The sequence below is a fragment of the Perna viridis genome, chromosome 2 (genome assembly GCF_037379345.1).
Source record: "Perna viridis isolate PV_CMFRI_1.1 ecotype Kerala chromosome 2, ASM3737934v1, whole genome shotgun sequence".
Taxonomy (NCBI): Eukaryota; Metazoa; Mollusca; class Bivalvia; order Mytilida; family Mytilidae; genus Perna; species Perna viridis.
This window is the reverse complement of record NC_142446.1, coordinates 55,113,633-55,136,431: the sequence shown is the minus strand read 5'-3', so window position 1 is coordinate 55,136,431 and position 22,799 is coordinate 55,113,633. Positions and strand designations below refer to the sequence as shown.

General features: G+C 33.8%; 1 protein-coding gene across 3 annotated transcripts; it reads right to left on the bottom strand.

Annotated features, from left to right (window-relative positions):
* Positions 1 to 6,093: 6,093 nt before the first annotated feature.
* Positions 6,094 to 22,600, bottom strand: LOC148626105 (uncharacterized). Of its 3 annotated transcripts, none has more exons than XM_088569764.1 (13): positions 22,514 to 22,600; positions 17,866 to 17,916; positions 17,154 to 17,538; positions 15,924 to 16,114; positions 15,242 to 15,349; positions 14,629 to 14,772; positions 14,043 to 14,210; positions 13,114 to 13,308; positions 12,512 to 12,604; positions 11,976 to 12,245; positions 10,382 to 10,467; positions 9,852 to 9,879; positions 6,094 to 6,824 (listed from the first exon to the last, which is right to left on the bottom strand). In XM_088569764.1, the coding sequence occupies exons 3-12, from the start codon at positions 17,536 to 17,538 to the stop codon at positions 9,858 to 9,860; spliced, it is 1,662 nt and encodes a 553-aa protein (XP_088425890.1). In that variant the 5' UTR covers positions 17,866 to 17,916; positions 22,514 to 22,600; the 3' UTR covers positions 6,094 to 6,824; positions 9,852 to 9,857. The 3 variants fall into 3 exon arrangements, with proteins under 3 accessions (XP_088425890.1, XP_088425889.1, XP_088425888.1); XM_088569763.1 differs by lacking the exon at positions 9,852 to 9,879 and adding an exon at positions 8,446 to 8,458; XM_088569762.1 differs by lacking the exon at positions 9,852 to 9,879.
* Between the last annotated feature and the right edge of the window lie 199 nt (positions 22,601 to 22,799).

The window sequence follows — 22,799 nt, the reverse complement described above, 5'->3', positions numbered from 1 at the left end:
AAAAATAAAAATGTTTTCACAGCATGAATCTAATGTGAGGAGTAAACTTAACGAAAAAAAACCTGAGAACTGTTATTTTTTTTCTATCTCAAAAGAATGTAGTTGATTGAAATATATGATTCACGTAACACACAACTTAGATTCCGTACAATAGATGTGTTTCCTTGACGTTAGACAGTACCAATAGTACGAAACAATATCTTGTCCGAAGGATAGGAAGCAATTAAACCTCTATTTGTTTCTGGACTAGTAAATAACATATTTACAAAAATAAAAAAAAAAAAACATTGTAGCCTTTTTGGGGTGTATCACATATGACAGAATTTGTAGGATTCTTACAAAGACTGATACTTAATTCTTTACCTGGTTCGCTTATTTTAGTGCACGTGGTTCACCATGAGTCTATTCGGTGATGAAATGGTACTAGTTGGTTATAAGCTGTAAAGCTAGTCCATTTCATCACCGAATAGACTCATTGTGAACCACGAGCACTAAAATTAGCGAACCAGGTAAAGAATTAAGTATCAGTCTTTGTAAGAATCCTACAAATTCTGTAATATGTGATACACTCCAAAAAGGCTACAATTTTTTTTTATCTTTGTAAATATGTTGCTTTATAAGTCTATATTATAAAATGCATAATTATTCATTTCAACCTGACTGCTCTTTGGAGATAATCCGCATTGAAAATCAAACAGTTTCTATTGTATTTTAGTGTCATTTACAGAGTTATCTCCTTTAATTTTTGAATTCTCCTAAGAGCAGGGGTTATATGAAAAGACACACGTTAATTTCTGTTCACTATAACATTTTAAACAAAATATGGGCTTTCCAGTAATAAATCACGTTTTGCATGAATCTTAGCTGGGGTGCTACTTAAAAATAACAAATGAACTTTTCGGAAGAGATAGTAAAGACAAATAAAACGACAAAAATGAGAAACATGCAGCAAATGAATATCATATATATAACGGTTTTTCTAACCAAAAGAAGGAAGATGTAAATACACTCAAAGTGTTAATAAAGTGGCATAAGAAGAACTTTTGAACTTTTGTGTAAAATATCGAACGCATAACCCAACATTTACCGCATTTATCAGCTATGTTAGACATTTATTTTAAGCTATTGAATTTTAATGCTACATACATGAATGCGTGCATTGAAAATACCTCAGAAATATAAAATGACGAAAATAAATCGTTGCAAAACTCATTTTATTGGAATTAAATGTATAGGACATAAAAAATTACCATTCTTTCTAACAGCTCATTAGTTTGTTTAAGCTAATCCACTTCATACAAAAACATTAAAATGAATGATTTTTTGTCATATGATATACGTCGATGAAAACAATTTTAAAGTATTTATTACTTGACTTTGATTTCGGCCTTTTCCTGGATGTAGAAATTCTTTCTTACGACATTTTGATGTCTTACTTGTGAAAGAGAAAAATGTATATATTAATTTTAAATGTCTAAGCGACATACTTTCAATGGAAGATAATAAAAGGCTATTTTTCCGACAGATCTATATTTTAAGAATTTCCAATGTATCCCTCAAGCCTTGTGTAACAATAGTAACTCTGATGTGGTCACCCTTACATGTAACAAATAGAAAATTATCACCGTTCTCACATACACATGTGAGAAATTAGTAATATAAATCATTAATTAGGCAAAAAGTTTTTTTATTGTCGATTTTTGACTGATTTATAATGAATTCCACTTACAACAATGCAATTTATTATTCTTGTTTTTTTTTGTATCTTGAGAAGACAAAGAAAGATAACTCTAGGGAACATGATGACAATCGTGTTCAGCGAAACTACGCAGAAAAAAATCTCTTGGGTCGAGGCCTCATACGTTTTGCGTTTAAATCAATATAATATAATCTACTTAGAATGTGTGAATACTAACTAACGAAATAAAACTGTGTTCACAAACGAAAAGTGATGATTTCTACAACCGTCTTATTATTGTTATATTTTAGTTACAGCTTCTACTAAAACAATTTTTGTAAACCGATAATTTTAAGCGATGGGCTAGTTATTTATTCTATTAACTGTGAAGTATATTCTTTCTCTTAAACGTTTTCAGCCTATCCATAAGAAACAATCATTATTGTCCAGTTCTGATATATATATATATATATATATAGAAAGGTCGGAAAAATTCCCAACGATGTTAGAACTGTCAAATGTGCGATGCAAATTTTTGGTCGTTCCCTCCGCGGGACTCGAACTCGTACTGCTTCGACATCTATGGCAACACCGCCTGCATAAAGTCCAGCGCCCTAGACCACTCGGCCAGGTAGGCTATATAAAAATATAGCTTTCGCTGGCCGGGTCATTCCTCCTCGTAGGATTAATCTAGGGCTATAACTTAGTACACGATGTAAGGTGGCACGGGACAGTTCATTTAGATGTTAATATGTAAGATAGAGGATCAAATTAATGATGCATGTCACAGCAAATCAATATTATACAACGTCTCAGAATGTGACGACTCTATTTGCTACACTGCTCCTTCGGATCAAATTGATACAGGGAATAGATGTCACAGCAGTACGAGTTCGAGTCCCGCGGAGGGAACGACCAAAAATTTGCATCGCAAATTTGACAGTTCTAACATCGTTGGGAATTTTTCAGACCTTTCTATACGTTTATATATCTTCCCTGTATCAATTTGATCCGATGGAGCAGAGTCGTCACATTCTGAGACGTATAATATTGATTTGTTGTGACATGCATCATTAATTTGATCCTCTATCCTACATATTAACATCTAAATGAACTGTCCCGTACCACCTTACATCGTGTACTAAGTTACAGCCCTAGATTAATCCTACGAGAAGGAATGACCCGGCCAGCGAAAGCTATATTTTTATGTAGCCTAGCTGGCCGAGTGGTCTAGGGCGCTGGACTTTGTGCAGGCGGTGTTGCCATAGATGTCACAGCAGTACGAGTTCGAGTCCCGCGGAGGGAACGACCAAAAATTTGCATCGCAAATTTGACAGTTCTAACATTGTTGGGAATTTTTCAGACCTTTCTGTACGTTTATATATCTTCCCCGTATCAATTTGATCCGATGGAGCAGTGTAGCAAATAGAGTCGTCACATTCTGAGACGTTGTATATATATATATATATACTAGTACATGGGCTGAGATAACCCCCGGTGTACCCCCTCCCCACTTACCAACCAAAATATGATTTTCAGGTACCCTTATACCTCCCATTTCAGAATATTTTTGTCGCCAAAAAAGTCACTGAAGCATTTTTGGATTTTTCTGCTACTTTTTATACCTCGTTGAGTCAAAATCAATTTTTGTAGTATTTTGATTCTACGAACTTCTTCTTTCTTCAAAACGAAGTAAACGTACATATGTATGTATCATCGTGTGGCCCAATGTCTCAGCTATACGCCCCGTGCAGGTTCGGATGTCAAACGAATAGGCCTGCAGCCGCCCTAAATTTGTCGTAAAAGGCGACTAAATAGTGCTCAGAAACCTAGCCGGGGGCTAGGGCGCTCTACCCACAGAGCAATTGGGTTATGTGCCCCAGGTGGTGGAATGGGGTACCCCTTGCGTGTTACATGCTGGGGTTGTCAGGCTATAATACGGAAAACCTGACCGCAAACCATATTGGTGCACCGTGTTGGGAAAGATGCCACGTTCCTCGCACGTTAAAGAACCCTGATGTGGTATTCGATAAGAGTAGGAATCTTTGCGCTCCGCCACAGGAGGCAAAATTGCCCGACCCTACCCATCCCCCATTTTCTAGTGGCAATCTAAATTTTGCTGCTCGGGCGTTAAACCCCAACAATCAATCAATCAATCTCAGCTTTACAATGGTACCAATACCGTTGCAGTAACACTTAGGGTTTTGGCGTAAAATGAATAAAATGTACCCCTACCCCGCCGAAAAATTGCTTTTCAATGTCAAAACTCCTAGAGTATTTATACGTTAGTAAAAAACGGTTTATTTGGTATTTTCTGTTTAGCATTATCACAATTCATACTTCTGGGGTCCTTTTGATTAATTTTGCTGATTTTCGTAGTCAGATTTTATCCAAAAACGCAAAAAATGGAATTTTCGAATTTTCCGTAAAAGTCAGATAAATTCTACTCTACAAGTTATTGCTCAACTAAAATGTCTCAAATATGATATCATTCCATAGGTAATTTTATTTTCTACATAAATAAACCACAAAAAAGTAATTTTCAAGGAAGATTTTTCAAAAAATGGTAAAATATTACCCCTACCCCTAGAAAACTGGTCACAGTATCAAACAGAATTCTCATTCACATCATACCAAGAGTGTAGAACTCATATTTTAAGAATTCATCATTAAGATAAAGATGTATAAAACATATCTGAACAATTCAGGTGCATAGTTTTTCATTTAGGGTGACAATTACTATAAAATCGGAAAAATGGGAAATTTCAGAATTTCAGTTTTCTTCTATATCACCCGATATTGTCAGAATTCCGTATTTTAAACAAGCTTTTATGTGATATAATACATTCATATTATATCTAAGCTTCCACATTAGCCTAAGCAATAAATATTTGAACTTTTTCATGTCATGTTAGGTGGGAAAATGCCACCCCAAATCCATGAAAAAAAATGCCTCAACATGAATTTAAATATTAATTTTTGGCAAACGAAGGGTGTACAACAGACATGCTGGGATCTTTTGTTTTAATTAGCGATGTATCTAACATATCTTCTCATTTCAGGTGCCATTTTTTCAGTTTCAATATGACAATAATGAGTTTTTCATAAAAAGGGGAATTTTCGGAATTTAATATTTTCTTCAATTTAACATATGACTTTAATTTTTTTCAAATACTGTACTTCAAACAAGCTTTTGTATATTCAAACACAATTATATATGGTCTTAGCTTTCTAATGAGCCCTAGTAATAAATATTTGAACTTTTACAAGACCAATTAGGTGAAAATTGCCACCCCTACCCTTGAGAAGAATACCTCAACTTGGACCGAAATGTTAATTTTAAGTATGTAATCGATGCAAAAATGACATGGGTACTTGTGTTATATATATCGATGTATTAAACATATGTTCTCATTTCAGGCGAGTATATTTCAGTTTGAAGCTGACAATAATGAGTTTTTCATAAAATGGGGAATTTTCGGAATTTCATATGTTCTTCCATCTCACATGTAATGGGTATTGTTTTTCAAGTTACCTACTTTGAACAAGCCGTTGTGTATTCAAACACATTTATGGAGCAACTTACCTAGACCTAGTAGTCAAAAGACCCTGTCCTTCCTTCCATCTATCTGTCCGTCACAATTAGAGGAAGTTTGTTTGAATCGCGCTTCTATTATGGTGAAATTTGAGTAACTTTTATTGTGTTGAGCATATGTTTTGGTTTACCTACTTAGTGTAATATGGAACTCAAAAAACGAAGAAATACATATCCTACTATACATACATTCGACAAATATTTTCCTGCATTTTTAACATGTTGATTTTTAACTCAAACTTTGGCCACTGCATGCAATGTTTTATACATATGATAGATAATAAAGTTGATTAATATTTTTTTCCTTATAGCATGTTGAACCTAGCCATATTTCGTCATCCTGTTAAAATTTGTGAAATCTGTAGCAACTCAAAAATCATACAACCGATACTGTTCGAATTCTGCATTCTTTTGATCAGAACAGTATAATATGCATTTTAGCAAAGTATTTTCCGTGTTTACAGGCGATTGCATGTACATGCATATCTGATTTGAGAGTACGTGAATACCATTTATAGAAACATTGTATAAAACGAGAAAAAAAAAATAATCGGCCAATTTTGTATTTAAATTTTTGTTTGTTTTGTTTTGTTTTGTTTTGTTTCTCTAATACTGATTCCATATTTATAAGACAAACTACAGACAATATTTTTTTCCATTTCTGGTTAGCTATGTACATGCACTTGTCTCATTTATTTATACATTTATGTTTGAAAATAAAACATTACAAAAATGCTTATAGTAGAGAAAAAAAGACAAGTCATGTTTGTTTGTTTATGGCAGTGATGTATCATCATTGTAAATGTTATTTGCGGAGCTCGGGATGCAGCCATATTTTATCCTGTTTTTGCAGAGTTACCTCCCGTAAGAGCAGGTGTAATTTCGAAGTCTCTCTAATCGATGTTCGGATTCGGGTGCAGAAAAAAAGAGGTAACTCGAACGAAAATGGAATCCCCAGTAGACAAACACAACGGTGTTTCTAAAATTTAGAGGGTGTTTCATTTTGTTGGTAGGCTATATAAGGATGATTTTCATTTGTATCCCGGGTAAAAAAATTATGGCAGGGTCAGTAGAACGAGAAATTCCCTTCTGACTTTCGAGACTTTCTAAAGTATCGTCCATACCGCATGGAAAACCTTACGTGTTCAGAATAGACACCTGCTCCAAAGGGAGATAAATGTTGACAAAATGTTGGTCCGCATGTCGTGAATATCACCTGGATTTGTTGAATCAAATAAATTTTTAGGAGTTGTCGACCTTTTTCTCTGAATTTCCCTAACGAAAAAAAAACAGTAACAACAACAACAACGACGACAATGAACACTTAGAAATACCAATTTTTATGATGTGCAGTTCACTGGAGAGATTCTTGATACAAGATATATTTTGAAGACGTTGAATGATTCTGAAACGTAAAATTTTAAAAAAATTAAAAGGCCGTTAATTTTTTAAGCTTGAACACCTTTTGACATTTGCGATTGGCGTCTTTCAAGTTCACTTGGCTGACCGATCTTTTTACTTCTGTGCTCCCGCTCGGAGATCATCAATTCCCTAAAAACAAGACAAAGAAAAGATAAATTTTAACTATCTGTTTTTTTTTCTTTGTCCGTTATCTATTTGTTTGGCACTTTCGTTAATTCACTGTATTCAAATTACTTGAATGAGCAAATATGATGTTCCTTGTGATACACAACCACTGTTAGAATTTCCTTACCTTTCAATTTAAGCTTTCGGAAAATGAAAATAATTAATATCAACCAAATTTTACCACACATGCGGTAAAGAACGAACTATTAAAGGAAAACAAGTTTTAAATCTGGGATTTTGTTTTGCTTAAAAGAAGCAGGAAATGCTTCCGGAGCACCCTGCTTTACTGGTGCTCATGCTTTTCTTATTTCTATGGCGTTTTCAGTATTTTGTATTGTGCTATTAGTTCTTTCTACACCGTACTGCCAGTGTTCCAGGATTTTATTGTATATCAATTTTTATTATTTCAAGATATTTATTTACAAAAACAAAACAAAAAATGCATAATCTACGTTTTTTTTTATTGTACAAAAAGTGAAAAACAGCTTTCAAGTTCCTTTTACTGAATAATGTGGATAATTTTTTTTCATTTCGCAAGATTGCAAACATGTACTTTACGAACATCTTTTCAACGTGTTTTTATGATTCTAAGTTTCAGTTGGCCAACCCTATCTTCAGTTTCAGCTTTTGAGTGGTATAAACTCTCCACTTACACTATATACCATCCCTCATTCCCCATTCATAATTCTCATTCCTCAAAGAAAAATTCCCACCCCGTTATAGAATCCCTATTGCATGTTCCGAATCAAATATGTGTATTATTAAATTGAATTTTATATTTTTAAATTCTTTAATATTTATTTCTAATTAAATTTAATACATTTTTCAAATCAATAGTTACTTTAAAAAATAATCTCCCCATATTCTTCCCATTCATCCATCCCATTTTTCAAATCAATAATTACATAAAAAAAATAATTTCTCCACCCCCCCTTTCATCCATCCCATCCCTCATACACAATTCCAATCCCCTATATACCATAGAATGGGAAGTTTTCCCAATACAAGTACTGTACAGAAATGTTTAAGTCTATACCTTAAATTCTCACTCGACTTTACGCTTTACATAATAAATAACAAAAAAATTGGTTCTTGGTAAGTTTTTCAACTACAATTTTTTTAATATATTTTGCATGCCAATCTTCAAATATACTAGCGTTAAGGCAAATCTATGGTAAACTGTTTTATGCTGAACGGTTAAATGATTAAAAATTGGATTTTCTGTGCGACTAAACAGACCGATAAATTTTCGGAAGAGTGTCTCATTTATAAATACCAAACAACTGAACAATTATTATATCTGCTCGTAAAAAATAATGGAGGGAGAAATAAAACCTAAAAAACCAAACTATTTTAACATGTATAACAACATCAATGGATAGAAAAAAAGCAAAAGAATAAATTTATGGAAGTAAATGTGCTAACAAGAAAAAAGAGAAAGTTGTGATTGTTTGAAGAAACAACACAAACACATTTGAAGTTGAAAGTATTTTTTTTTCGCAACCAGAAATAAAATTACTTAGGGAGATTCTTAGATAAAGGGTATTGTAAGAGTTTCTACAAATTGGAAATTTTATATACTTACTCGTTTAAGCTCTCTTCAAAGTATTTACACAGACAAGAATTAATTAGAATATAAAGCAATTTATAATACTATACCAGACTCATTATTTTAATTATATACAGCTAGATTGTCCTTTTTAGATATTAAGAGGATGACCATGCAAAACCCAGGCAGTGGCTTGCACATGCCACATTTTTTTCAAAATATTTTCACCCATTTCATATCACAAATGCAGCCTTTCTCAAAGTTAAATATTGGTTTTTGATTAACTGCAACGATAAAAGAGAAGGAAATTACATAGGAAATATTGGAAAAGGGGAGATAACTCTTTAATTTGAGCAAAATTTGGTTGCTTTCTTGGTGAATTTTAAAATCATTTTCTGAGCCAATCATTATCGATTAAAAATAAAATTTATACATATTGACATACATATTGTTACTCGGAAGTCATGTGACTTGTGAGTCTTAAAACTATCTGATGTCAATCAAAAGGACTTCCGGTTGATAACCGCCTTAATTAAAAGTAATACCACCGCGAAAGAGATCTGGTGGATGAATATTAAAATGTATCAAATTGATTATTTCGTATAAATACATTGCCGTTTGCCGAAAAAAAAACGAAATTTAAATTGAAATGTTGAATCATCAGTATTGTGTGGGTGTGTAGTTCTAGTAGTGGTGAAAGCGCTGATCCCGTTGTAAATAATTAATCTTTTTGGATAATTATACAGAAAGTACTAATTAATATCAACTGATTATTAAGTTTTTTTTTTTAAATCCCTATAAATATCCCATGACTTCCGAGGTTCAACGCCATCGGCGCTTTGATGTATACATTACGTTGGAGCAAAACATTCAGTGGGATAAAATTTACCATGTCTATCCATATCATAGGATCTGCCAGATCTTTACATGGACACCCTCTTAAAACCCAATTTTTCATTTTCCACATTTCATTTGTTCAATAATTGACCTCTTTGCCATTTTACCAGCGTACTATCAAATCATTACCATCATTTTAAATGCCCTACTCCAATTTATTTCAATGGTGTATGAATAAGCCAAAGTGCTTCAATCTACCAAAACTCCCTTAAAATTTTGTTTCTGAACGCGTGTTCTCTTGGCTTAGAAGAACAATTCCACAGTATACAAGTATATACCATTTCCATGCTAAAAAAAAACTTTGAAGCACTTTGCAGTGTCAAAGTGCGATCATCATTTGTGCAATCTTAAACATGGGCGTGAAACACAAGTCACATTGTTTATAGCACTGTAATGAATTAGTAAGCGAGCTATTAGTATCATCGATGATCAACTTTAACTGCTTCCAAATCAATGTGGTAAGCCATGCTATAAGCGATGTAAAAAGATCGCAATGACAATATTTATATGGCAACAACCGATACAGTCTTTAGTTTCTATCATACCGGCCATTAATCTTTGTGTATGAAATCCCTGAAAACCAGTATTAGAAGAATATGATAAATTTGTGACACGCACATGTTAAAGAAAGACAAAACTTTCTAGTTTTGTTGTATTGTAAATTGAAGACATTTAGTATGTTTTTTCTCATTTACATAATGATTATCAACAGTATACCATATTAGTAGTTTTCATTTGGGCCCATATTCTTTATGTTTTTTACGTTTTTGTCTGTAGTTCCTTTTAACCTTTTAAACATGATTATTGTTCACTTATTCGTTATTTTTATTTACGGCTAATCTAAGCCACTTCACGTGTATTATTTTTATTTTAATTTCAATAGACCCCTTCGTCACATTTTTCTGATCATGCTCAATTATTTCTTCCGCGAGGTAAATGCAACACTTTCTCGTGAAAACTGGTTGACCACTTTTACATGTAGCATGTACCTCACGGAAGTACCGGCTGAGCATGCTAAAAAATATAGCACGGAAACATTTCCTTATTCAATAAAACTATTTGTAACCATACCTACCCAAAATCAATTTTGCCATCCTTATTGATATCTAGCGTATCCATGATGACCTCTATTTGACGAACACTTATCTGCATTCCTGCTCGCTGAAATCAGTTTATATCATCATATTAAGAATAAGTTTTTGTAAGAATCAGGCAAATTGGAAAAACCCACCGATCTGACAACATTGTTTCACTCAAGGATGCTTTCTCTATTTGAAAGACCATTATTTTATCACTGCACCACTGAATTTTCTAAGAAATTTTTCAGTAGAATATGGAAGAATTATGGTTTTGACAGAGTTGTCTGTCCTTGAAATTTACAGTTCATTTCAATGAAATCATAACTAAATTTACCAAAGGGATATGGAAATTTCGTCTTTTTCCCATGATTCGCATGGTGCAAATAGTCAAATAAAATTTTCAAAATGGTGGGTTTTTCATACCATTTGCTCCCACTGCCTGATTTTACAGAGACTAACACTGAAGTATGATCAGTCAGGCTAACGCGGAATATAAATACGATACCACCGGGGAAATTATTTGAGGAATGAATATGGTATAAAACAGTTATTGACAGTTCTTAAGGAATATTCCTTTCTCGTTTGGTATTAAGGTGAACATGAATTTAACAAAAATGTACATGTAAAGGGTAGATTATGTTATTGATTGTGAACACCATGTGTTTATTTATGCCATTGATATCTTTTATCCATATGAATTGGCATAAAATGAATATTAAAATATTATCTTAACAAGAAATATGTTTAAGAGTAATCAGGGGAACCAAGATTCCAGCGGGAATCAAAAGAATCTATATAATCCAGGGACAAAGACCAGACATGGAAAACTGACAAACACAACAAAGAACATAAAGTAACTAAAATAATACATACAAAGTAAAAAAAAGTAAATGGGCAACTAAGACTGCACTAAAATCTATGGACCAGGTGCAACGGTAGTAACCATAAACTCATCATAGAGTTCAATCCATTTCGCTTACTCCTCAATTTCCTAAGTATTAACTGTCTGGAGCAAAAGCAACTATTTTCATATGAAACAGGTATCATATGAGTATATTGTACATTATTGTAAATTATTGCGGAAAATGCGACTTGCAAAAAAATCAAAAAATTAAAATTAAAATAAAGGAAATTTTTAACATACCTAATGTGGGATATTTCTCAAAATCATTAAAATCGTATTTTTGGCTTAAAATGACAATATATATTGCAATGATTAATACAAACAGAAATTACAGTAAATCGATTCATATGTATGTATATGTCGGCAATTTACAATTTATAATACTTTTCTTCAGAAACCTAATAAGAATACAAAGCCGTATTGAATATAACCAACTCATATATTCTCTGCATACCTCGGCGACATTCTTCAAACTCAAATTAAATACAGTGAATCCTGTCGTAAACGAACACTAAACAAATCGAAAACCTGTCCAAACCAAACACTTCTTGAAATCCTTTCATATCAATTTAAATGTCCTTTAACCTATTGCTAGGTAAGACAAACACCTATCTAAACCGGACAAAAAGGGATTCGGTATTGACGGGTTTCACTGTAACTTTCCAAGCAGTTCTCGTAAAAATTACCTTAATGCCCATGACAAACTCGTCCTTTTCAATATAAGAATTCCCATCTTTATCAAAATCTTTAAACAAATCAATCATTCTATAGCCAGCTTCTTTTGCTATGTCCCGAATCATTCCAATCGGATTTTTTCTGAAGTCTTCAAGTGGATCATATGTTATTGTCTGTAAATTGTAAACTTTGTCTGCAATTCCACCATGAATTATCTTTAAAATTCTGTCTTTCTCTAACGTGTCTTGTAGTTCTGCGAATTCTTGTGTTACTAAAACATTCTATTGAAAAAAGAAGTTCAAATCTGCATTTAAGAAATCGATGCCATAAAGATCTCAACAGAAATATTTCAGATTCTGAAAACAGTATTTGATTTGTTTGTTTGTTTGTTTGTTTTTTGTTTTGTTGTTGACAAAGATTTCGTCATTAGGTAAATTTGACAAAGACATTCCTTCAGTAAAGATAAAGCCTTCATAAACATCCGCTTTTGCCTTACTAGTAATGCGTAGCTAAGGTAGAGATGGTGATTGCATGGTTTTATACCTACACTAAGATCTAATTCCTTTACTGTACAAATGTCATTCTTCTCCATAGCTCTTAAAATTTCCAGTGGTCCATCTGCTAGTGGGTTACAGCCCATCTGTATTAAAAGTGAAAACAGAAAATGAAACTGGTTTTCCTGACACGTGATTAAAACAGTTTATGGAAATTTGCAATATGTATGATTGGTATTTTTGCGTTTCATACCTTCACACTATATGAGTGATAGTATATGTCAGTGTGTGGTAGGAGCATGAACCATAAAAAAATTAGTCGGATAAAGACGAATGTTTCATAATCTAGCCTGAGTAAAGACGAATGTTTCATAGCCTAGCCTGAGTAAAGACGAATGTTTTCATATTCTCACCTAGTAAAGACGAATGTTTTCATATTCTCACCTAGTAAAGACGAATTTTTTATATTCTCCCCCCCTCTAGTAAAGACGAATTTTTCATATTCTCACCCCAGTAAAAACAAATGCTTTCATATTCTCAAATTCTCATCCAGTAAAGATAATTTTTCATATTCTCGCTTATTACCTTTAAGAAGACACATAAACGTGCGTGATTCGTTCTGATTTTTTTAATTTCGCTTCATTTTAACTTTTACCTTAAGTTCCTGGAGTCCATCGTTTTCTAGTAGCCCTTTAGCTATATGCTTTGCACCTTCACTGGGAATTCTGTTGTGACTAATGTCCAGAGATCGTAATGTCCTGTTATGTTTTATGGCTTTCCCTATTGCATCTGCACCCATGATACTAAACCCATTCATCGCAAGGTTCAGGGTTTTCAAACCGAAATTTTCCTGAAGTAGACATTTTTTTCTTTTATACATGTGTCTATCCATGTATGTTTTGAGGTATTGATTAAAATGCTTCAAAATGTTACATTGTAAACTACAAATGTTTATATTAACGTAAACGTAAAAATTTCATGTCATTAGAATTTCACTTGTGCGTAAGTAAATAATGAATTACCATTATATTTGTGATAGAAATCTGTTGTGAATTGCATATTTGTGCTATTTGAAAATCAAACAAATGTCCATGGATTTACAAAACATTCAAAAGCAATTCCTCGTTGAGCTCGTGAATTACAAATTGTTAAGTATATTCTTTTAATTCAATTCATAATGAATTTGACTATAACTATGCTATTGAGAATAACTACTGTATCTGCCGTGTTTGTCATAATTTACAGGGTGTTCTGAAAAAAAAAATGGTTTGGAAGTTTTTTCGAAATTTTAAGTTTCTATAATGTAATAAATAGTTTTATTTTGCGATCGGGGCTTTGTGATCTCGGTGGTAACCATCTACTCTAGGCCCGAAACCGTAGTCAATTCTGGTAAGAAAGCAGAAACAACAGCAATAATGATAAGGAATTTTCTTTTTTTTTTTGGTGTTCCCTGCTTTGTTTTGACTATGGATTTTCCCGAAACTGAATCAGTGTCGACGTTCGGAGCTCATTTGTAAGAAAGGAAACGAACGCTTGCCGCTATACGGAGCTTCGGATTTCCTCTCGATTACTACGTCAGCTTACCTGAAGTCCCTCAGCGACAGCTATTGCTCCTTTGGTTCTTATATGATTCCAACTGAGGTCGATAGTATCTAGGGATTCATTGTGCAGCAAAACCATTTTAAAGTTTTGTGCAGCCCGTTCTTCGAATTTGTTGTTACTCAAATAAATATGCTTTATGGATGTATTTTTCTAAAATCGAAAACGAAAAAAACGGCAATAATTTTATTCATTGAACCATCAAGTTAAGTTAAGGTATATAAAAGTCCCTGCTAGATAACCATTAGATAGCATCGAAAACACTTTGAATTAATTTAATAAATCAACCTTTTAAGTTATAATAATTAATTCTCGATTCTTGGTTAGCATACAAAAAGTAGGCAAAGTGACAAAATAAGGCAAAAAATTAATTCATAAAAAATCTGTCAAAATCTTGGTATTACATGGAGGTATATAGAACAGAAGATTGGTGACTTCTTTATTTAGTGTGACTTAAGTATTGAAAAATAGACCCTTGCTCTTTTTAAAGTTGGTTTGGTCAAGGGTAGGCTGGGTGTTGTAGGAATATATCGATAATCATTTAAAACTCACCTATGTTTTTTAAACCTACCAGAAGCATTCTACATATATCCTCCGCTCCATTATCATCAATAAAGTTGCCCGACATATCAACAGTATGGATCATATCATTTTTCAGTAACATGTCGCTCACCGCCTTAGCACCCTCGTTTTTAATGTTGTTTTCTGCTATACACTGGAGAAAAAAACCGAAAATGCAGGTCAGGAGGAAGCTCTTATAGGCCAAAGAATAAAGATCATCATCGGACTTGTTTCTTTAACAACTGTAACATTTACTTGACCAAGAAATTTGTACAATATGTGACATAACAAATATATTCTCATTTGTGATCATGAGCTGATTCAAGTAAGTGTTTTTTCTAGAATATACTAATTTGCGAGCTGATTTCTTGGGTATACATATTTGTGAGTTAAATCAAACAGGTCTGCATCTAGGATGTACTCGTTTGTGCACTGAATCAAACATGCTGTTTCTGGGATGCATTCATTTGTGAACTGAATCAAATAGATTTGTTTCTTAGATGTACTCATGTGTGAACTGAATCAAATAGGTCAAGTTCTAGGTATACATTTTATACTCATTTGCGTGCAGAACCAAATAGATCTGTTTGTTGGTGTTTATTTTGAATGTCTCCCAGGCTTACCAATTGCGTGACATACAGGTTATAAGCCAACATATTGGATAGGTAGATGGCGCCCTGTCCTTCTATCCAGTTACCCTCCAAATTCACCTTCTCTATCTTTTTGTTCGACTGAAATGGTTATAGTTATGTATTATTCCATGAATAAGGTAAGAAATCTGAGAATAAGGTAAGCAAACAAATTTTAGTTGCGTCACATTATGAATTTTGGTAAATGGTTGCGTACCAGCAAACGTTGATTGCTTTTTAAACGAGAATCAAAGGTACTTTTGTTTTTGGCTGCTTCCATAAATATTGTAAGCAGCTGTCTCTGAAATCAACTTAAGCACTTTTTGTAGCTAACATACATGTACACTGTCTCTATAGTTTAGAGTTTTGCCTTGAATGAATACCTTGTGTAACAATATTTATAAACATATGACAGGAGGTGATTTTTATATGTCAAAAACCGGCCAAATTCACTTTTATTTTGTCTTCAACAGTTACAGACCACATAACGGTTATTGCACTTTTGAGTGTGCCAGAAATTGGCACTTGTAAGATGAATGTATTTTTTTTTCCAAAATACACATTTGTATGCCGAAAGAACTGAAATTCGTCAAAAAAAAACTTTTAGATCGATAAATCGTCGTTTGTTCGGCTTTTCTATACCAAGGACAGAGAGGTAAGAAAAATCAGTACAAACCCTGAGGGGTAAAGCTATTGCTTTTGCACCAAGTGGTCCCAGACCATGGTATTTCATCTCAAACTTTTTATCTTGGATATGTTTGACAAAGTAAGACACTGGAATAACACCAGTCTTATTGCAGATATCAATGTATTTTCTTTCACCGGTTTTGTCTTCTTCAATAAGAATCTTTTCTGTGTTTAACCAGTCTGTAATAAGGTATTAAATATAATATTTATTCATACTAATTAGAAACAATATCATCTCTTAAAAACAACGTAATACAGGTGTGAAAAAAAGATATAATTGAGTTCTTGCAAAACATTCCCGATTCTTTAAGTATATATTATATTTATTTTGTGGCTTATTCTTACACATGTGTGTTGACGTTGTTTTAGTTAATGAAAGAGTAATCAAGGGAACCAAGATAATAGCGGTAATTAAAAGAATGCAATCCAGGGACAAAGACCAGACATAGCAAACAGACATACACAACAAAGAAGATAGAGTAACTAAAAGCATACATACAAAGTAACAAAAGCAAATGAGCAACTCGGACTCCACTAAAAACTAGGAGCATGGACCAGGTGCGCCGGTAGGGTAAGCATCATCTGCTTTTCTAGAAACACCCGCCGAGTTGTTCATAAAAAGTCAAGTCCGGGATAGACAAACGAGGAAACGAAAACTATGAACCGTTGAATAAATCATTTTTCATGGTGCACATAGATACACGTGAAATACATGAATATCGAACAAAATTAAACAAAACTTCACAAAATGTTTTGCATGAATTCACACGTGTCCCTATATCTACAGTGTATGTATAGTATATAAGTCCCTGTTCTGAACAATCTAAGAACTATTCAACAACAATCGGAACTCATAAGCCTTTTCTCGTTACACAAAATAAAAACCTCGGAGGTGCAAGGCGGAAGAATCTTTCCGAAATTTGACCGTTCCGATTCTAAAATTTTCGTTTAACTGGTTGATTTTTTACCATTGCTTTTTTTTTTCTAGCTCCTTGCTTCGCGCCAAAATTCTTATAATTTTTTTCCTTGTAATTTTTCTATATTTCTAGTGATATCTCACTAATATTTTAGCGCCATCTGGTGGATAGAACTACTTTAATTCGCGTATGACTACAATACTGGCAAATTTTTCAAGAAGAAATTCTGCTTTCAGCTGCCGAGGTTTATTTTTATAGTGTATCGGAAATAGCGGAGTAGTTCCGAATCAAATTGCACTGACCATCGTAATCCATTTCGAGATCAGTATCATAGTCTCCCTCTTTTGTAATACGACCAGAGGGTGGTATATCTTCGGGGAACTCCTTTTCAAACTCCTCATCTTCGTCAAGTCTTCCTGTCGCGGAGTGTCTACCGGGAAACTCTGTTATAAGGAGTCTGTCTTGGAGAAGACTAGACAGTGCTGAGAATTTGTCTTCTACTGATGAAAGAGAATTGACACTTTTTGCTGCTGACGATATTCGCTGCAATTTAGCGCTTCCTCTTTGGGTAGGAGTCTTTCTTTCATGAGAGTCTGTGTCACTTTTATAGCTAGAAGGGCGTTTTTCAAGATGGCTTTGTTGATTAGCCAAGTGATTAATAATGTTTTTCTCTGATAATTCAGTCATCTAGGAGAAAAAAAATCAGAATTTGCAATAATCATTAAAAAAAATGATATTATTAAGATTCCGTTTCTTAATTCTTTTATGGTAAATTGACGGAATGTCATTTAATTAAAAAAACAACAAAAAACAAAACAAAAAAAAAAACTCACTGTTTTTTAACCTTTGAGCATTTTAAAGGGATTTAATTGCGAATAACATCATAATAATTATGCCCCGAAAATTAATATCAACATAATCATTGCAAGATCTAAGATGTCATAATGTTTATTTTAGTAAGTAACGTTAAGTAAGTAAAAAATTAAGATTTATGACACTTAGTGCTTTCCTTACCTTGTTGCTGTCACGGAGCACTATACCATACTTTAGGAAGTTCTTAAAACTCTGAAATAGATATTGATCTTAATTCTGCATGTATTAAATGCCAAAAACACTATTTAGTATGTCATTTTCTATTTCATTAGCCACTGCTTTCTGAGTAATGGCATTTTGTAAATCGATTAACTGAGTTGATGTGTTTTCGTATTTCATACCATTTATCAAAGTTCCTCAATATTTGTCATTTTTGTATAGGACATCCGGATGACTTTAATGAAATTATTCTGACAAACGCTATGGATTCCATTTTAAATCATTAACTACACAGCGAACGCTTAATAACTATCATAATATAAGAAAGTGACTTCAGAAATGTTTTACTGGGTTCAACAATGTTTGTTTGTTTGTTGGGGTTTAACGTCCGAGCAGCAATATTTCAGCTATATTCAGACAATGAGCATGAAATGGATGATAAAATGAACATGAAATGATGATGAAATGAAAAGGGGATGGGACACAAGGATAATAGGGTCGACAAATTTTGATTGCCACTGGAAAAAGGGGGATGGGTAAGGTCGGGCAATTTAGCCTCCTGTGGCGGAGCGCAAAGGTTCCTACTCCTATCGAATACCACAGTAGGGTTCTTTAACGTGCGAGGAACGTGGCATCTTTCCCAACACGGTGCACCACTATGGTTTGCGGTCAGGTTTTCCGTATTATAGCCTGACAACCCCAGCATGTAACACGCCAGGGGTACCCCATTCCACCACCTGCGGCACACATCCCAGTTGCTCTGTGGGCAGAGCGCTTAGCCCCCGGCTAGGTTTCTGAGGACTATTTAGTCGCCTTATACGACAAGCTTAGCACTGCTGCAGGTCTATTCTTTTAACACCCGGACCTGCACGGGGCGGGTTCAACAATGCTAATTTTATGTGAATTTTTATTTTATGAAAGCAGATTAACTTTTTATTTGATTGTATGTATGTATGGGAGATCAGTAAATATTTTGTGCTTTGATTAGAAGCTTATTCCTTTAAGTACTGACCGATGAATAAAAAGAAAACACCACACACACACACACACACACACACACACACACACAAACCAAAAAAAAAAGAAAACAAAAAGAAAGAAATCAAAACGAGATACTATGAAATATAGGAATGGTGACGTACGTCCAGTCTTGTAAATATCTATAATCGCATAACATGGGATTACAAGATCTGCGTATTATGTACTGGTTCTTGGTGTTATTAGGACAAGAGATCAAATTATGTACCAGTCATATAAAATTCAGACACTGCCCATGGTAGAGGTGATTCACTTTGCGGAAAAAAACATCAAACAAACGATGCCTTATCGATCTATACATGCAGTTATTTACCAATCAAAGTCCTTTCTGCATACAGATAAATATGTAATTTGGACAAAACTTTTATACATTAATCTCCCACTTAAATCAACCAAATCAAGAACGATAACTCTTGCAAAATACCAACTATATGTTCATCGTACCATTTACTAGTATATAACTCTTTTTAATCTTAACGTGAATTTGATTGATTTTTAGCATGTATTCGAATCACCTCCTGTCTGATTTTTATATATACAGCTACTTAAAGATCTACACAAAATTGTTACATGCAAGCATTTAAAAAAGGGGGATTCTTGAAGAAAGATGTTGGCTTCATGTTGTCGTTGGTTTTTATGTTCATATCCTTTTAGGTTTTTTGAGTTGCTCATTTCCCTTTGTTACTTTGTATGTATGATTTTAGTTACTTTATATTCTTTGTTGTGTATGTCTGTTTTCCATGTCTGGTCTTTGTCCCGGGATTACATTCTTTTGATTACCGCTATAACCTTGGTTCCCTTGATTACTCTTCCTTCAGATAAGGTCAGTTTTCGTCTGTATGAATAGTTTCACATTATTTGTTTTGAGGCCTTTTATAGCTAGTTTTGCCAATCATTGAAGACCGTGAGTTGACATGTATAATTGTTTGCTGCTTGGCATTTGCTGGGTGACTCTCTTATTTGCAATGATACCACACACATCTCCTTTTTTATTTTCATGAGCAAACAAACAACGCAAAAGAAACAAAGAAAAAAAAGAAATAAAACAAAAAACAAAACAAAACAAAAAACAAACAAATGAAAATTTAAAGTACAGTAATACAATTTCTAAATGGCTCATTAGGCGAAAGAGATAAAATGGTTTATTTGAATTATTCATGCTAGTGACATTACCGGATTCTTACGGTAAACTTGTGCAGAAGAAAGAGCAACTTTTTGCTCCCCTTTTTTTAAAGTCTCTTTTCGCTATTATAGATACATGTAGTGTTCATTTTATAATTGAACAATCTTCGATTCGGCGATTTTCTCAAATTCCCGACTTGTGGACCAACATTTTGTCAACATATATCTCCCTTTGGAGCAGGTATCTATTCGGAACACGTAAGGTTTTCCATCCGATATCGACGATACTTTAGAAAATCATGAAAGTCAAAAGGGAATTTCTCGTTCTACTGACCCTACCATAAATTTTCTTTACCCTGAATACAAACGAAAATCATCCTTATGTAACCTACCAACAAAATGAAACACCCTGTAAATTTTAGATACACCGTTGTGTTTGTCTGCTGGGGATTCCATTTTCATTCCAGTTACCTCTTTTTTCTGCACCCGAATCCGAACATCGATTAGAGAGACTTCGAAATTATACCTGCTCTTACGGGAGGTAAATGTGCAAAAAACAGGATAAAATATGGCTGTATCCCGAGCTCCGCAAGTAGGGAATATAAAAAAACAACTTGAGTCAATCATTTGTTTTGGTGTTCCAACCACTCTTTTGTGTGAGGTTATTATATTTCAAATCATTAATTATTCTAGAGTTACCGAGTCTGAGATAATATTAATTCTTGTACTTACGAACAGAGTTATGTTATGTCATGATCAAATTATCGACAAATATGTAGAGAGAGAGTGTGTGTCTATCTCCACCACGTGGACTGAATGAAACAATTCAACTTAGCAGTATCGCAGCTAAAATGGGATACAGAGGTTGGAAACCCTACCCATCCTGGCGTTGAAAAATTATGTTCAAAATTTTGGCAAAATGAGCAAACAGCAGCCCGGAACCTCTTTTTTCTCTGTACTCCTTTTTTCAAAAGCTCTGGATTTTCTTTAGTTAGTTTTCTTCTGTCATATTTACCAGATACGATAATAGGCAACACGGCGTGTGCTTCTGCTAAACAAGGGACGCACCCACCCGTGCTTCCGCTAAACAAGGGACGCACCTACCCGTGCTTCCGCTAAACAAGGGACGCACCTACACGTGCTTCTGGGCTTTGATGTAATTTGTTTGCTCTTTTACTTTAGTTGGGTCTTGGTTTCACGTGTGTGTATTTTTAAATGATTTCCGCATGTTTGTTTTTTTTTCTGTATCCCTTAGGTTACATTTAAATAGACCAAGTAGTTTTGATTTCGGATATATTTTTCTTATTTCAGATGCATTAGGTACATTGTGGAAAACTGATATAATAGCGTGGTAAAGCTTTATTTTTTCTTCAAATGAATACCCTGCACATTTATATTTATACCAGACTGACATTTTGAATATGTGTATCTCCGTAGTTGAAGCATCGCAGCAATGCGCAAGTTTTGAAAAACCACCAAATAACCTATATATAAAGAGCTACCGATGACCCTACATAAACCGTACGACTAATCTATCCTGTTTCCCCAATACCTATATATTGTGCAAAGTCATCTTTATCCACGGCGAACAGATTTCCTAAATGTATCCACCAGTGCAATACGTGAAACATGGGACCAAACCGGATTGTAAGTCAAAGATATGTTCATTTAGTAAATTTATTTTGTTTTTGATGAGTAGATTTGTCTCTCCTGAGATGTTGGACTGGCATTCAGTTTCTGTCGTGTCCTTATCTTTCATCATAAACATTTTTGTGGCAAATTACAGTGCAAGCTCATTCTTACTTTTTATCTCGATTTTGCTTAAGAAGGTAGACTTAGGATAAGGGACACAACTTTTACAAATCATTGGCACGTTTGTGTTCAGCATTTTATATCAATCTCATGTAAGCACCAAAGTAACTTGGACTGATTTTATTCTGTTTCAAATGGAAGCTTGATAAGCTTTGGTGAAATTGAATAGGATACAAATATATCACTGATTTCAAGAGTTCTGGCCCTTACCCTAGGCCTGCCTCCTTAAGTTCTCTTTTTTTTACAAGTTATTCCAGGAACTTTAGCTCATTAAAAGTGGGAGTAGTTGAATAAAATATTACACAATATTCGGGATGAAAGGTAAGTATTTTCTTACAGATCAAGTACACATATTGATGGGCCTTAAATCCAGTGCTCTCTTAATCAATTTAGAAATTATTACTGGCGGATCCATAAATTTTGCCAAGACGTTTAGGTTCCAGGTGTGTTCCGTAAAAAAAGAGGGTTCCAAGCTTCTATTTGATCAATTTTGCCCAAACTCGTTAAAAAGGGGGGATTTTCACCTCAGAACCTCCTGGGTCCGCCACTACGTCAAAATCAAACCAAGAAAATAAATTGAACCCTGGATCCTGGTTCCATTCAAATAATCATATATTGCTAGTAATATCAGAATTACCCCTCTATTTGAAAGGCTTACCTTTGTTAGATTATTGTACAATCCATATTCAGATATAGTATCGAGGAATATCTTCTAAAGCACGAATAAGTCCTCAAGAAAGTGTCATTTTTTTTTTCATGAAATGTGAAACTCATGAAATTAACAGGATTCCCTTATAGAAATATTAAATGTTTTGTGACCCACAAAAAACTTTCTATTGTTGCGATTTAAATCTCACAATATGATTTGTTCATTTGTCTATAGGATTACAAGCCCTGGTATTGATTTCCAATCTGATCAATTAGAATAACCCAATACACATTTT